Source organism: Embiotoca jacksoni, unplaced genomic scaffold, assembly GCF_022577435.1.
Source record: "Embiotoca jacksoni isolate LCO1_2020_lvr unplaced genomic scaffold, fEmbJac1.0.p SCAF_7, whole genome shotgun sequence".
Classification (NCBI taxonomy): Eukaryota; Metazoa; Chordata; class Actinopteri; family Embiotocidae; genus Embiotoca; species Embiotoca jacksoni.
The window spans coordinates 6,832,342-6,844,914 of NW_027185425.1; the positions used below are offsets into that span (position 1 = coordinate 6,832,342).

Genomic DNA, 12,573 nt, shown 5'->3' on the forward strand with positions numbered 1-12,573 from the left:
TTTCACACTTAACCTTATCAGGTTGCCACCTTCCATCAACAAAATGTTGAAAACAAAATAATGCAACAAATACAATGAACAAACGGTAAGCCCGCAACCGAGGGAGAGAAGACAGAAGAAGTACAAGGAACAAATAGAGATAATGTGTGGGAAACACGGAGAGGGTAATAGATTTTATTAGAAAATAAATAAATAAATAAAAATTAAAAAAAATATAACCCACCAGATTATTTACTAGAATACAAAAGACTTTTGTGATATTAAAACAGCTGAGTTGTAGTACGTGCTCCGGGTCAGTAGATGGCGGTATGCAACTGACAGTCGGAATGTCAGTCCTCGGAAAAAAAAAAAGAGACGAAGAAGAAGCTTCCGTCAACTCAGTCTTAAGTGGCTAGGTAAAAGCTAGCAACGGTGATGGTTGTTCTTTCCCTTGGACATGTTTCCTCGTGACTAACTAACTCGACATGGGCAAGAGGGACAATCGCGTGGTGAGATGCGTCACATAATTTGAAATAAAACGGAGGTATTCATTCGCGGTGACATTTTGACTCCCCACCTCGGATAAAAACAAAACAAGCCCAGCGTTAGCGTTTAGCAATGGCTGGCTAACGTATGTGATGCTAGGCCTTAACTGTGCTCAGCTGATCCGCGTATTAATATCCCTAAATATATATATATATATATATATATATATATATATAGAATATTCATCCTCAACAATACGCGTGGAATTTCTGCGTGTTCAGGGTTTTTAAGTTGCTTAACTGCAGCGTGTAATGGCCAAGACTTAAAAGAGCACACGCTAACTTTAGCCTCCGTCCCTTTTGGATCAGTTTCTGTCTTTTTTTTTTTTTTTTTTTGGACGTGCTGATGTTGCGCAGCGTTTTTCGATGCGTCTCGCAGCTTCACCTCGTCTTCAACACGCTGACATAAGATCTAGTAGCAGTCAAAAGATTTGCGTTTCAGCTTCCACGTAGTACGTGAAGCGCAGGGATGTATTTTATTTTGGTTTGTAACACTGTTCGCTGACAGACGTGGATGTGTGAAGTATGAAGTGAATTCAAATACATCTGTGAATAATACATCAGCCCTGCTGTGATCTAACCCTCAAAGGTTTCACTGTTCAGACGTTTTTGTTTTTTTTAAACTGTTTTAGAGCTTTATTGACTCGAATTTAATGTTTTTTTTTGTGTGTGTGGAGATTTTAGCATGTGGTGTTTGCAGAATTATTTAATCTCAGTTCCTTTTCATTTTCCTGATAGTGGGAGTATATTTGAGTACCTGCCGTCGGACGTGTGTAAATAAAGTGCCTCTGTCTGGTGTTTCAGGCTTACATCAACCCCATCGCCGCTGCCCGAGCCCGGGGCCCGGTACAGAACTCTGGACCGACCATCCAGGATTATTTAAGTAGACCTCGGCCGACATGGTGAGTAAAGGGACAGACACTGTGAGATCAGACGCGTACCGTTCTCACTCCCGCCTTCCCCTGATATTTGCATCCCTCCCGGGTCTTTCAGTAACACGGTTCGATTTAGCCATCAGGTTTGGATTTTTGTGCGGCTTTCTATAGTCAGTGGTTCTCTCGACACGGGTAACCAGAACCAGATCTCATCTAATGGGATAAAAATCAACAAGTAAGCTGTGAAAGTGCATTCAAGCTTAGGGTTGTGCTTTGCAATGTTGTGGGTGTGTTTTATTCAGCTAAAGAAGTGTTAGGTATGGGCCCTCACGGAGGAACATTGAGTCCCGCAAATAGATAAAGAAGTTTTGTCTGATGTAAAGCAGCCTTTGTAAAGATATCTTTGTTGGGTAAAGTAGTCGGTGCTTCATAAAATGTTTATCAAGAGAGACAAAATGGTTTTCGTCATTCCGACTCGCTACACGTTTGCACACCATGGACAGAAATCATGACGCTCTTCTGATCTGAATTTGATACGGTATATCATTTTGAGTCCACAGCATAAACAGACTTTGAGGTTACATGAGGGTTTGTTACATTTTTACGCACGCGTAGAATTTGAGTGACACCGGCTCGTTAAAGTTCAGTGTCACAGCAGGAAAATGAAGTGACATTTTTCACTCTATTTAAATGAAGTTGATTTTCAGTGGATTTGAGTCTGTATAGCTGCAATGTCAGCATTATTCCAGGGTGCTCTTGTAAAAAAAAAAAAAAAAAAAAAAGAAGTGCTGCCAAAGACAATTGAAATCAGAAATAGAGGTCCTCTGGAAGTTGATGGCTGTGTGTGAACTGAGGGTTGGTTTACTCATCGCCACAATACATGGATTATAAATGATGTAGATTGAACTGTCAGTTTTGCTATCTATCGCTTTTACTTGAGCATTTACATTTATGCAAAGAGCAAAGAATTTGTAATGCAATATTAAAGAGTACAGGGGCATAAAGTACTTTTTTCTGGCTCTCCAATATTTCTTTTTGATGGTTTTAATGAATTATAGTGTTCACCACATTTTTATCAACAAGAATTTACTGTTCAAATATTGTACAAGAGAAATATTTAACAGACGTAACATTGTAACATTATGAGCTGTATTACAAATGATTTACTGTCTGTTTATCAGGGAGGAGCTAAAGGAGCAGCTGGAGAAGAAGAAAAAGGGCTCTCGAGCTCTGGCTGACTTTGAGGACAAAATGAACGAGGTTTGAATCACATGCCGATGTACTGATCTCTAGAGTGATTCAGCTAGGCAACAAAGTATGCACTAGGGCTGGGCAGTTAATCAAATATATGGATTTACCAACTCTGTGACCCAGTTTCCCCTAATGTTGGTAAAGTTGATAAATGATTTCAGCCAGTCAACCTATTCTTAATGATTTGACAACCAATCACAGCTTAGTTTACTAACAAACAACCAATCGCTGTCAGTTAGTGTGTGTTCATGGTCTTTGTTTATGGATACAGATGTACAGTGGTGTGAAAAAGTGTTTGCCCCCTTCCTGATTTCTTTTTTTTTGCACGTTTGTCACACTTAAATGTTTCAGATCATCAAACAAATTTAAATATTAGTCAAAGATAACACAAGTAAACACAAAATGCAGTTTTTAAATGAAGGTTTTTGTTATTAAGGGAGAAAAAAAGTCCAAACCCACATGGCCCTGTGTGAAAAAATGTTTGCCCCCTAAACCTAATAACTGGTTGGGCCACCCTTAGCAGCAACAACTGCAATCAAGTGTTTGCGATAACTTGCAATGAGTCTTTTACAGCTGTGGAGGAATTTTGGCCCACATCTTTACAGAGTTGTTGTAATTCAGCCACATTAGAGGGTTTTCCAGCACCAACCACCTTTTTAAAAGGTCATGCCACAGCATCTCAATAGGATTCAGGTCAGGACTTTGACTCCAAAGTCTTCATTTTGTTTTTCTTCAGCCATTCAGAGGTGGACTTGCTGGTGTGTTTTGGATCATTGTCCTGCAGCAGAACCCAAGTTGGCTTCAGCTTGAGGTCACGAACAGATGGCCGGACATTCTCCTTCAGGATTTTTTGGTAGACAGAAGAATTCATGGTTCCATTTATCACAGCAAGTCTTCCAGGTCCTGAAGCAGCAAAACAGCCCCAGACCATCACACTACCACCACCATATTTTACTGTTGGTATGATGTTCTTTTTCTGAAATGCGGTGTTACTTTTACACCAGATGTAACGGGACACACCCCTTCCAAAAAGTTCAACTTTTGTCTCGTCAGTCCACAGAGTATTTTCCCAAAAGTCTTGGGGATCATCAAGATGTTTTCTGGCAAAAATGAGACGAGCCTTAATGTTCTTTTTGCTCAGCGGTGGTTTTCGTCCTGGAACTCTGCCATGCATGCCATTTTTGCCCAGTCTCTTTCTTATGGTGGAGTCATGAACACTGATCTTAACTGAGGCAAGTGAGGCCTGCAGTTCTTTGGATGTTGTTGTGGGGTCTTTTGTGACCTCTCGGATGAGTCATCGCTGCGCTCTTGGGGTAATTTTGGTCGGCCGGCCACTCCTGGGAAGGTTCACCGCTGTTCCATGTTTTCTCCATTTGTGGATAATGGCTCTCACTGTGGTTCGCTGGAGTCTCAAAGCTTTAGAAATGGCTTTACAACCTTTTCCAGACTGATAGATCTCAATTACTTTCTTTCTCATTTGTTCCTGAATTTCTTTGGATCTCGGCATGATGTCTCGCTTTTGAGGATCTTTTGGTCGACTTCACTCTGTCAGGCAGGTCCTATTTAAGTGATTTCTTGATTGAGAACAGGTGTGGCAGTAATCAGGCCTGGGTGTGGCGAGAGAAATTGAACTCAGGTGTGATAAACCACAGTTAAATTATGTTTTAACAGGAGGGGGCAAACACTTTTTCACACAGGGCCATGTGGGTTTGGATTTTTTTTTCTCCCTTAATAATAAAAACCTTCATTTAAAAACTGCATTTTGTGTTTACTTGTGTTATCTTTGACTAATATTTTAATTTATTTGATGATCTGAAACATTTAAGTGCGACAGACACGCAAAGAAATTGGAAATCAGGAAGGGGGCAGACACTTTTTCACACCACTGTAGGCACGTTTCTTCCTACCAGCCAGCAGTTATAAATGATCTGAACAGCCCAATGTTGGAGACACCGAAACAGCCACAGGTGCAGACGAGGAAGAAATCATACAGTGTGAAGAAAAAAAAAAAGAGGGTGTGCTAGTCGTGTGGGTTCATTTAGGCTTCAGTGAACACAATATATTAAAGAACAGATGCAGAAGCTGAATGCAAATACTGGAAGACAAAAGTTAGTGACGAGGCAACGCAAACCAAACCATGTCACAGAATCTGCCGTGTGCATGTTAAGAAAAAGAAAACGGCCGAAAATCAACTCGCACGTGGGTGCTTCTTAGACACAGCAGTTGAGGACACAGGTGGTGTACTTCATACGCTAAAACTATTTAACTTCTGTTGTTTGGAAATATGCAATATTTCAGTTAACTTTCTGTTGTACAGTGCTAAATCAAAAATGTATAAATATCAAACGTGTTTTCTGCATGTGTATTGAGAATCATTTTAACCAATAAAAATCTGGATAAATGTACACCAAGCCCTCACGTCCAGAATATAACATGTGGTCACAGTGTTTAACTGCTCTACAAGACAATCACTTGCGCTTCTTACTTGGTTAGAAGTTGCTGCATGTTGGGGAAAAAGTTAGTAGATAAATATCAGTTATTACATCTATAACGTTATTTCCCGTTGTTTTCAGAGATGGAGAAAAGAGCTGGCAAAAAACAGAGAAAAACGGCTCGGTGGAAGTGACAAGGACAAAGAACGAGATAAAAAAGCAGCGGACAAAGACAAAGAGGAGAAGAAAGACAAGAAGGAGGTACGATACCGATCCCATATTAGAAATTTGAAGTTTCACCTTTTTAAATCTCATCTTTACTTACGTTGACTTCTCTTTGGTCGGCATTTGTTTTCAGAAAAAGAAGAAAGAGAAGAAGAAATCTAACAGGGTGAGGAGACGCCTCCAGTATTCTGATGGCCACACAAAACACGCAGTGTTGCTTATTTTATTGAATCCTATGAATCTAATGTTCTGATTTCAAACAAGCGAATAACCTCAAGTCTAATGAACCCTGCTTCTACTGTGTTTTGGTCAAGCATTCTTCATCTTCCTCCTCCTCATCGAGTTCTGATTCCTCCAGCAGCTCCTCCGCAGAGTCTGAAGATGAGGTAGGTCGCATCAGACTTCACAGTGTGATTTAAAAAAAAAAAAGAGCACTGTTAACCTCAATGTAACACTCGGAGATGCATGTATGAGAATGTGGTTATTGATCTGCCCATATCACAGTTTTTGACCCCAATCCTGACGGCAAAAAGCAAATCTGTATTCGACATGAAGCTAGTTTGACAGCTGAATAGCTCGGCATTACGAAAACGTATCCTGCATTAAAGTATGCTGTATAATCTGTGGAGAGATTTGTGTCGTACTTAAATTGTTGTATTAAAAAAAAAAAGGGATAGACGTATATTAAAACACAACTTAACCTCACAATACACGGAAGCTCAATAGTTTTGTTTTATGCCGCTCGACACCGTTTGATTGTAATTCCGTTTGTGTTCACAGGACGAAAAGAAGAGCGTGAAGAAGAAGCGGAAGAGAAAGAGGTCGTCAGCCAGGAAAGCGTCGGACAGCTCGGACGAAGAATCAGATGCTGAAAGCAAGGTTTATCTTTTTATTGTGGCACAACTGGCTTCTTTTGTTTCATCACATCTTCATAGAAACAGACTCTGGTAGTAAAAATGTGTGTTTTTCTGCCCAAAAAGAAAAGAAAAAGAATCAAGGTTGAAGGCGACAAAGACAAGGTAGTTTACTCTAATTCAGTGACTCATTGAACTGTCTTTTTGGTGGCAATAAATTGACATGGGTACAGTTCCACAGATTTGTGATGCTCGGTGTCCAATGCACCTGTTAAATCTTTTTTTCTTTTGTTTTTTTACTGTAAATCTTGTGTCCATCAGGATGAAAAGGGACGCAGAAGAAAAAGGAAGGCAGAAAGAATTCATAAAGGCTCATCTTCAGAGTCGTCTGCCGACTCAGAGGGTGAAGAGGTATTAAGTGTTTTTATTGTATAATTATAGAAGGGGAAGTGAGCTGTTGACAGCGCTGAAATCTGCAGAGAATGCCGTTCAGTGTTTCTTTTTCAACTATTCTTCTGGCAAACCGGTTAGCAGTCCTACTTCCACAAACTGACTTGAATTAATTCATCCGGCTCTCCTCCTTGTTCCTCTTTTAGTTCTTTGTTCCTCTTAATTAGAAGTCTTTTTGAGAACTCGCGACACCTGAATTTATTCCTGTGACGCTCCATGCTAACATGAAAATGCACCAGATTTGCAGCTTTGGTCAGATTTAGTCGTCTTCATCATTTAAGCATTTGGTCAAATTGAACCACAGAAATTTCATTGTCTAGTTTTAGTCAACAAAGCACTTCATATGTTAACCCCATTTTACTCATCAATTAAATTTGAATATTGCAGTACATTTTAGACCTTTGGCCAATGTTAAGTCAGATTCCCAGCAGTGTATAAATATTTTCTTTGTGGGTATGTTTTATTTCTGTGCTCCGCCTCTTCTTCTGAAATAAAACAATGAGGAACAGAATGCACAAGGAGCAACGTCCACTCTCAAGCCCTTTCAGAAGACACATTTAACCGTTTAATTTGACTGCAGTTGAAAGTTAATGTGTGGTTTTCTGTGTTCCAGTTCCAAGCACTGTATCTAAACCACATTTACAGTACACGTTTACCAAACATCAAGTCTCACTTTCATTTTCCCTTATATATTCACTCTGCCAGATGTTCATGTTTTCTTTCTTTCGCGCTTTAGAGGAAGTCGGTTAAATGATGTTTAAATCATTTTAATACGTTTTGTTTTTTTCTCTGTATAAAACTCGTGTTCACTATAAGCTGTCAGTACAACCCATCGACAGTTACTGTAGGTTTAACTCGTGTCTTTAGAGGTGCTCAAAGTATCACTCAGGAAGGAGATCTTGACCGCGATTAACCACCGCCGTCTAAAAAAAACAAAAAACAGCCCCACTTTAACGGTTTAATATAACTTTCACAGCATTCATCAAATCAGTTTCTTAACCCTTTTCTTCATGTTTTTTTTTTTTTTTAAACTAAAATGGCTCCAAATCAGTTGTCAGTTCAGTGTTTTATTTTCACTGGAAAAACATGCATTGCTGATGATTTTGTACTAACTTTTGTGGCCAAATTTATGAGCAAAATGTAAAATATAGTTTAAACAAAACACGACAAAACCATCGGCGTCTTGTTGCCCTGTTTTGTATGTAGTATATGTAACAGAAGACAGAGATTTGATTCATAAAGAAGATTATACCTGACAAATCTGGACTAAAATTCACTTGTTCATTTAACTGCTGTTGCTGTTGCAGCTGCCTCTAAAAACTCCCATATTGTGAAATGAGAAATGGTCTTTTTAGGAGTAGCTGGATCTCAAAACTTCCCTCTTTTCATGTTCACATTTCTACTTTTCCCTCTAATAGAGAGAACCCAAGAAGAAAAAGAGAAGTAGTGAGGAAAAGGAGAAATTCACAGTGAGCAATTTGCTTGATTTCCTTTTTTCAAATTACAGTCAGAACAAGATTATTCGGGGGCGAGGGGGGGGGGGGGGTTAACTATTACCTTATTCTTGTCTGTATAGCTGCAGATGTAGCTTAAATGAAGTGAATGCTTTATTTAAAAGTCATTTCCTAAATGCAAAATGTTTACTGTTTCCAGGATAAATCCAAGAAAAAGAGGAAAAAGAAGCACAAGAAACACGGCAGGAAAAAGAAAAAGAAGGCAGCGTCTCAGTCAGACTCGGAGCTCGACTAACAGCCGTGTCTCCACGGTTCTCTTGTTCTCCCGACAGTTCACTATAGTGTCATTTTTTTTTTTTTTTTTTTTTGCCTTCGACAACCACAAACTTCTCCCATCCAGCTTTGGTCACCTCGCCTGAACGAGGTGACCTACTGACTTGTAATGCTGGGGTTCTGTGCGTGAAGTGAAAACGAGGGAAGCACACGTCCCTCTTAAGTGGCAACGACTGGTACATATCATTCATCGATTTTTTTTTTTTTTTTTTTTTTTTTTTTTTTTTTAAATTATCACTATGCTTTTTGTAGATTGTTGTTCTTTAAGTTACAGCCATCGACAGGACTGAAGTGAATTCCACACTACTACCCCCCGCCTCCCCCCGGCCACTCTTCTTCTTTATTCTGGAGATTTCGGTGTTCCTCGCGCTCAACACCCACCTCCAGTATGCTGGCCCTGCAGGAGTCACTCCCTTTGCTTCACCTCGACATCGACCATTGCTACGTGAGGCTGTTCTGCTAGTGCCTGTGTCATGCATGTAGACTTGACGACCTGATGTCTCGCCAGCCTCATATTGAAGTTGGACCCGTTATAAGAAAGCTACCCAGTCAACCTCACACAAGGGATAACTGTTTTGTTAGACGAGTTGTTACACTGCAGTGTAAATGTATGAATAATGGGAATTCATCAATAAAGTATTGTTTTAGCTTTTATTGCTGTTACTTAGTTACAACCTTTAGGCTGAGAAGTACTTATTTTTGGTGTGTGTGTGTGTGTGTGTGTGTGTATCAAAATCAAATTACACGTTCATATATGGTGCAGCTCCCGTGACTCGCTGCAGTTCTTTCAAAACTTACCCCATTTTATATGAAACTTTTAAAGATTTGGGAAGTTGACTATTTATGAGTGGTGGAAAGTAAGTACAGTCACTCAAGTCTGCCAGATACATGTAGTGCACTAAAAAGTGTTTTCTCCCGAAATGGAGCACAATAGCGAGTTGGAAATGATGGGAAAATATGCACAATTTAAAATTGGGCCAAAGTACATTATTCAGTACGTTTCATTTATAAAGCTACATAAATCAGTAGAATATTTCTTTAAAGATGTTATCCACTATAGAGTTATGGGTCATATCAGACTAAAAGTTTAGAAACATTTGGCCTACTCACTTTGAAAATAAAGGTCATTGTTTTCAAATGATGCATACAGGCAGGTCTTGTGATTGAAATAATGCAAGGTATCAAAGGTTAATGTGAGTTCAATGTGTGTTGTTTATGTGTTTTTACTTTTGCGCAATGATTACCAAACCCTCCTTTACAATTCCCCAGTGTGGTCAGTTGTGGTGAACTCCTGTAGTTGCAGTGACACATCTGGCCTAATCTGACAGTCACGGGTTATGTACAATTCAGCTTCCAGATTTCGTTCAAGGGGAGTGTCTAACCTCTTCTATAAAGAGCAACGTGTTTGCTCTTCAGTTCAGAGAAAGTGAGACGTTCGACAGGAAGCTGCTAAGTCACTGCTCTGGCTGAAGGTAAGCGATAGAAACCTACAACTCTCTTTGAACTCTACTTTTTTGCCATAACTGCCACCAGTGTAATGCTTTAATAAACACAGAATTCACATTTATCAAAACTGCCTAGTGAGGTTGTTTTAAGTGAACAGGAACTTTTTAGAAGGCTAAAACTAAACAAAAGAGAGTAAAAGTTTCACATTTGCTGTAAGTAAATTTGAATAAAAATCACATTTATTGTAACAACAGAAACATCTCCCTGTTGATTCTCTCTCCTCCAGATGTTGAGGATCACTCTGTGCTTGTTAGTTGGAGGATTTGTGTGGGGTTTTGTTTCTTCCTCCAACACATGCCCTGATGGGAATGTCTGCTCTGATTTCTCCACCTGCTGCAAGACTACCGATGGCTATAGCTGCTGTGCATATCCAAAGGTAAGTCAGACATATTCACACATAAGGTAACCTGCCACCAGCATAGTGTCTTAATGTTAGTTGTCAAAAAAATGACGTTTTGCTCCTGGAAAACTGGTCCTCATATTTCTTGACTCGTTGTCTCCGTGTGTTATGTGTCTTCAGGCTGTGTGCTGCGCCGATCAGGCCCACTGCTGCCCCTCAGGATTTCACTGTAACCTGGGCACCTCCATGTGTGAGAAAGTCAACGAGCCGTGGCTGAGCATGCCCATGATGAAGAAGGAGGCTGCAGAGGAACCAAGCGCCCTGGTTCTTCCTGTAACTCACCTCCAGGAGCCCCAAAATGACCTTGTCCCAGAGCAAAAAAAGAGTTCAGTTGTCCACTGTGACAACTACCATGTCTGTCCCGATGGCACGACTTGCTGCCGACACCCTAAAGGTGTCTGGTTCTGTTGTCCCTACTCTTCTGTGAGTTGACCTACATACACTTGCGCAATAAGACACATGATTCGAATGAAATTCCTTTTGCTGACATCAACTCAAAGCTTGCAACTTGTTTTTAAACTGCTACCAAAACATTGTGTCACTTTGTATTGATTGATGCATTAAATGTGTGTCTTACAGGGTCGGTGTTGTTCAGATGGCTACCACTGTTGTCCAATGGGCTACGACTGTGATCTCACGTACACACACTGTGTGAGGAAAAGCCCGATGTATCCATTCAGCCCCAAACAACCTCTGTCTTCAGTCCTTGCCTCGTTCATTTCACCGTCAGAGGACGAAAGCAACGTGGAGGAGGTAGGAAACACCGCACCGTACCTTCGTATGTGAAGTGTGTCGTGGGAATATTTCACTCATTATTTCTGTGCTTCAGTCAAGGTTTGACAACGTTAACAACTAACTGAAAAACATAAAGCTAAATCATCATAAATGTCCTGCTGCAGGAGAATGAATATTTGATATACATTCATCGTGGGGTGAGGAACACCATGAATGCGAATGTCTGAATAAGCAACTGTTTGCTAACAAGTTAGTCATATGAACTTAAAAGTGGATGGTATGTGGTCAAAAAAAAAAGTATGTTTTGGATTTACTGTGATTGATCCCTGGGTTTTCACTAACATTTTGTAGCGTAGCGACATAAACCAGGTTTTTAGTTGCTGGATTTTGGGGTGTACGACATTAAGTAGGCCAAATCACACAATGCTAGTGAAAGGGAAAAATTACTTGTGAATCCGCCTTGTGATTCAGATCTTTTGCAATATTTAAATGGTACTTTCTTGGCCCGGGCCACACCCTTCCACCCTGAAAAACAGGGAAAAAAAAAAAAAAAGAGAGAGAAAAAGCACAGAGGTAAAGTAAGAACCAGAGAATGATTGTTAGCATGTCTTTCCCGTTTTGCAGACACCCACGGCAGCTCTGACAGAAGCCAGCAACAGCTTCCCTGATGCAGGAGTCATTCGCTGCGATGCCAAGCATTTCTGCCCTCAAGGAAGTACTTGCTGCAAGGGACGAACGGGCAGGTGGAACTGCTGTCCCTACCCGCTGGTATGGATTGTGCAGTTGTTTGGAGTGAGATTAGGTTGTCAGATATTAAAGATGTCAAGAAGCAATGTCAGGTAGACATGCAATAGAGATGGTTTAAATCACAAGGACAGTGAATGATCAATGATCATGGTGGTGTGTGCTCTGATCATAAGCCTAGAAATGAAAGTGCTTATCACCCTTTAGTGCAATAATTTATTGATCAATATTTTGTTCTAACACCAAGACTTGGACTGATTTCAGGGCCAGTGTTGTGCAGATGGTCTGCACTGCTGTCAGTATGGATACATCTGCGACCATGGAGGCATGACCTGCAGAAGAGGGTACTCTCAGGTCCCCTCGGGACCACAGGGATACGCCAAAACAGGCTGAGTGAAGACATGCTGCTCAAATACACTGACAGATTTGTCATCAATTTGGTCCATAGTTCAGATGAAATCGAATAATGCAGTACTGCTTCACTGAAGAACATTAACAGACACGCTTGGCTACGTATTGAATCAGTAAAACACAGATCATCTAAAAAATAATGCACTTATACTTACAGTTTGTAATAGTACCATTGCAGCTGTGTGGTATTTTGAAAATGCTCCATTTTTCTCTTTTTTTTTTTCTTTAAGAAATAGACAAATAATAGATAAATGTATGCTCTACTGCAAATCATTTCATGATCTTTTGTACTGAAAGGGAAAAACATGGACATTTTAAAATATAAAAAATGAGTCAATTGTTTTATTTCTATTGTGTTGTCTCATGCTGATGTTAATTT

At 40.1% G+C, this 12,573-nt stretch overlaps 2 protein-coding genes across 3 annotated transcripts; both read left to right on the plus strand.

Moving 5' to 3' along the window:
* Positions 1–357: 357 nt before the first annotated feature.
* On the plus strand, positions 358–9,052 carry fam133b (family with sequence similarity 133 member B). 2 transcript variants are annotated; one of them, XM_069177009.1, is made up of 11 exons: positions 358–488; positions 1,329–1,426; positions 2,581–2,659; positions 5,224–5,343; positions 5,441–5,473; positions 5,622–5,693; positions 6,088–6,186; positions 6,288–6,326; positions 6,483–6,572; positions 8,030–8,080; positions 8,265–9,052. In XM_069177009.1, exons 1-11 carry the CDS (start codon positions 465–467, stop codon positions 8,358–8,360), a joined length of 801 nt encoding a protein of 266 aa, XP_069033110.1. In that variant the 5' UTR covers positions 358–464; the 3' UTR covers positions 8,361–9,052. The 2 variants fall into 2 exon arrangements, with proteins under 2 accessions (XP_069033110.1, XP_069033111.1); XM_069177010.1 differs by lacking the exon at positions 8,030–8,080 and having other exon boundaries at positions 359–488.
* A 492-nt stretch (positions 9,053–9,544) lies between these two features.
* LOC138215057 (progranulin-like) lies at positions 9,545–12,536 on the plus strand. The gene is made up of 6 exons (XM_069177008.1): positions 9,545–9,870; positions 10,131–10,280; positions 10,425–10,727; positions 10,884–11,057; positions 11,664–11,807; positions 12,048–12,536. The coding sequence occupies exons 2-6, from the start codon at positions 10,131–10,133 to the stop codon at positions 12,174–12,176; spliced, it is 900 nt and encodes a 299-aa protein (XP_069033109.1). The 5' UTR covers positions 9,545–9,870; the 3' UTR covers positions 12,177–12,536.
* The last annotated feature ends 37 nt before the right edge of the window (positions 12,537–12,573 follow it).

Coding starts and splice junctions, on each gene's coding strand:
- fam133b (XM_069177009.1), top strand. CDS start 465: ATGGGCAAGAGGGACAATCGCGTG. Junction 489..1,328: donor GCAAGAGGGACAATCGCGTG/GTGAGATGCGTC, acceptor CTGGTGTTTCAG/GCTTACATCAACCCCATCGC. Junction 5,344..5,440: donor AGAAGAAAGACAAGAAGGAG/GTACGATACCGA, acceptor ATTTGTTTTCAG/AAAAAGAAGAAAGAGAAGAA.
- LOC138215057 (XM_069177008.1), top strand. CDS start 10,131: ATGTTGAGGATCACTCTGTGCTTGTTAGTTGGAGGATTTGTGTGGGGT. Junction 10,281..10,424: donor GCTGCTGTGCATATCCAAAG/GTAAGTCAGACA, acceptor ATGTGTCTTCAG/GCTGTGTGCTGCGCCGATCA. Junction 11,058..11,663: donor ACGAAAGCAACGTGGAGGAG/GTAGGAAACACC, acceptor CCCGTTTTGCAG/ACACCCACGGCAGCTCTGAC.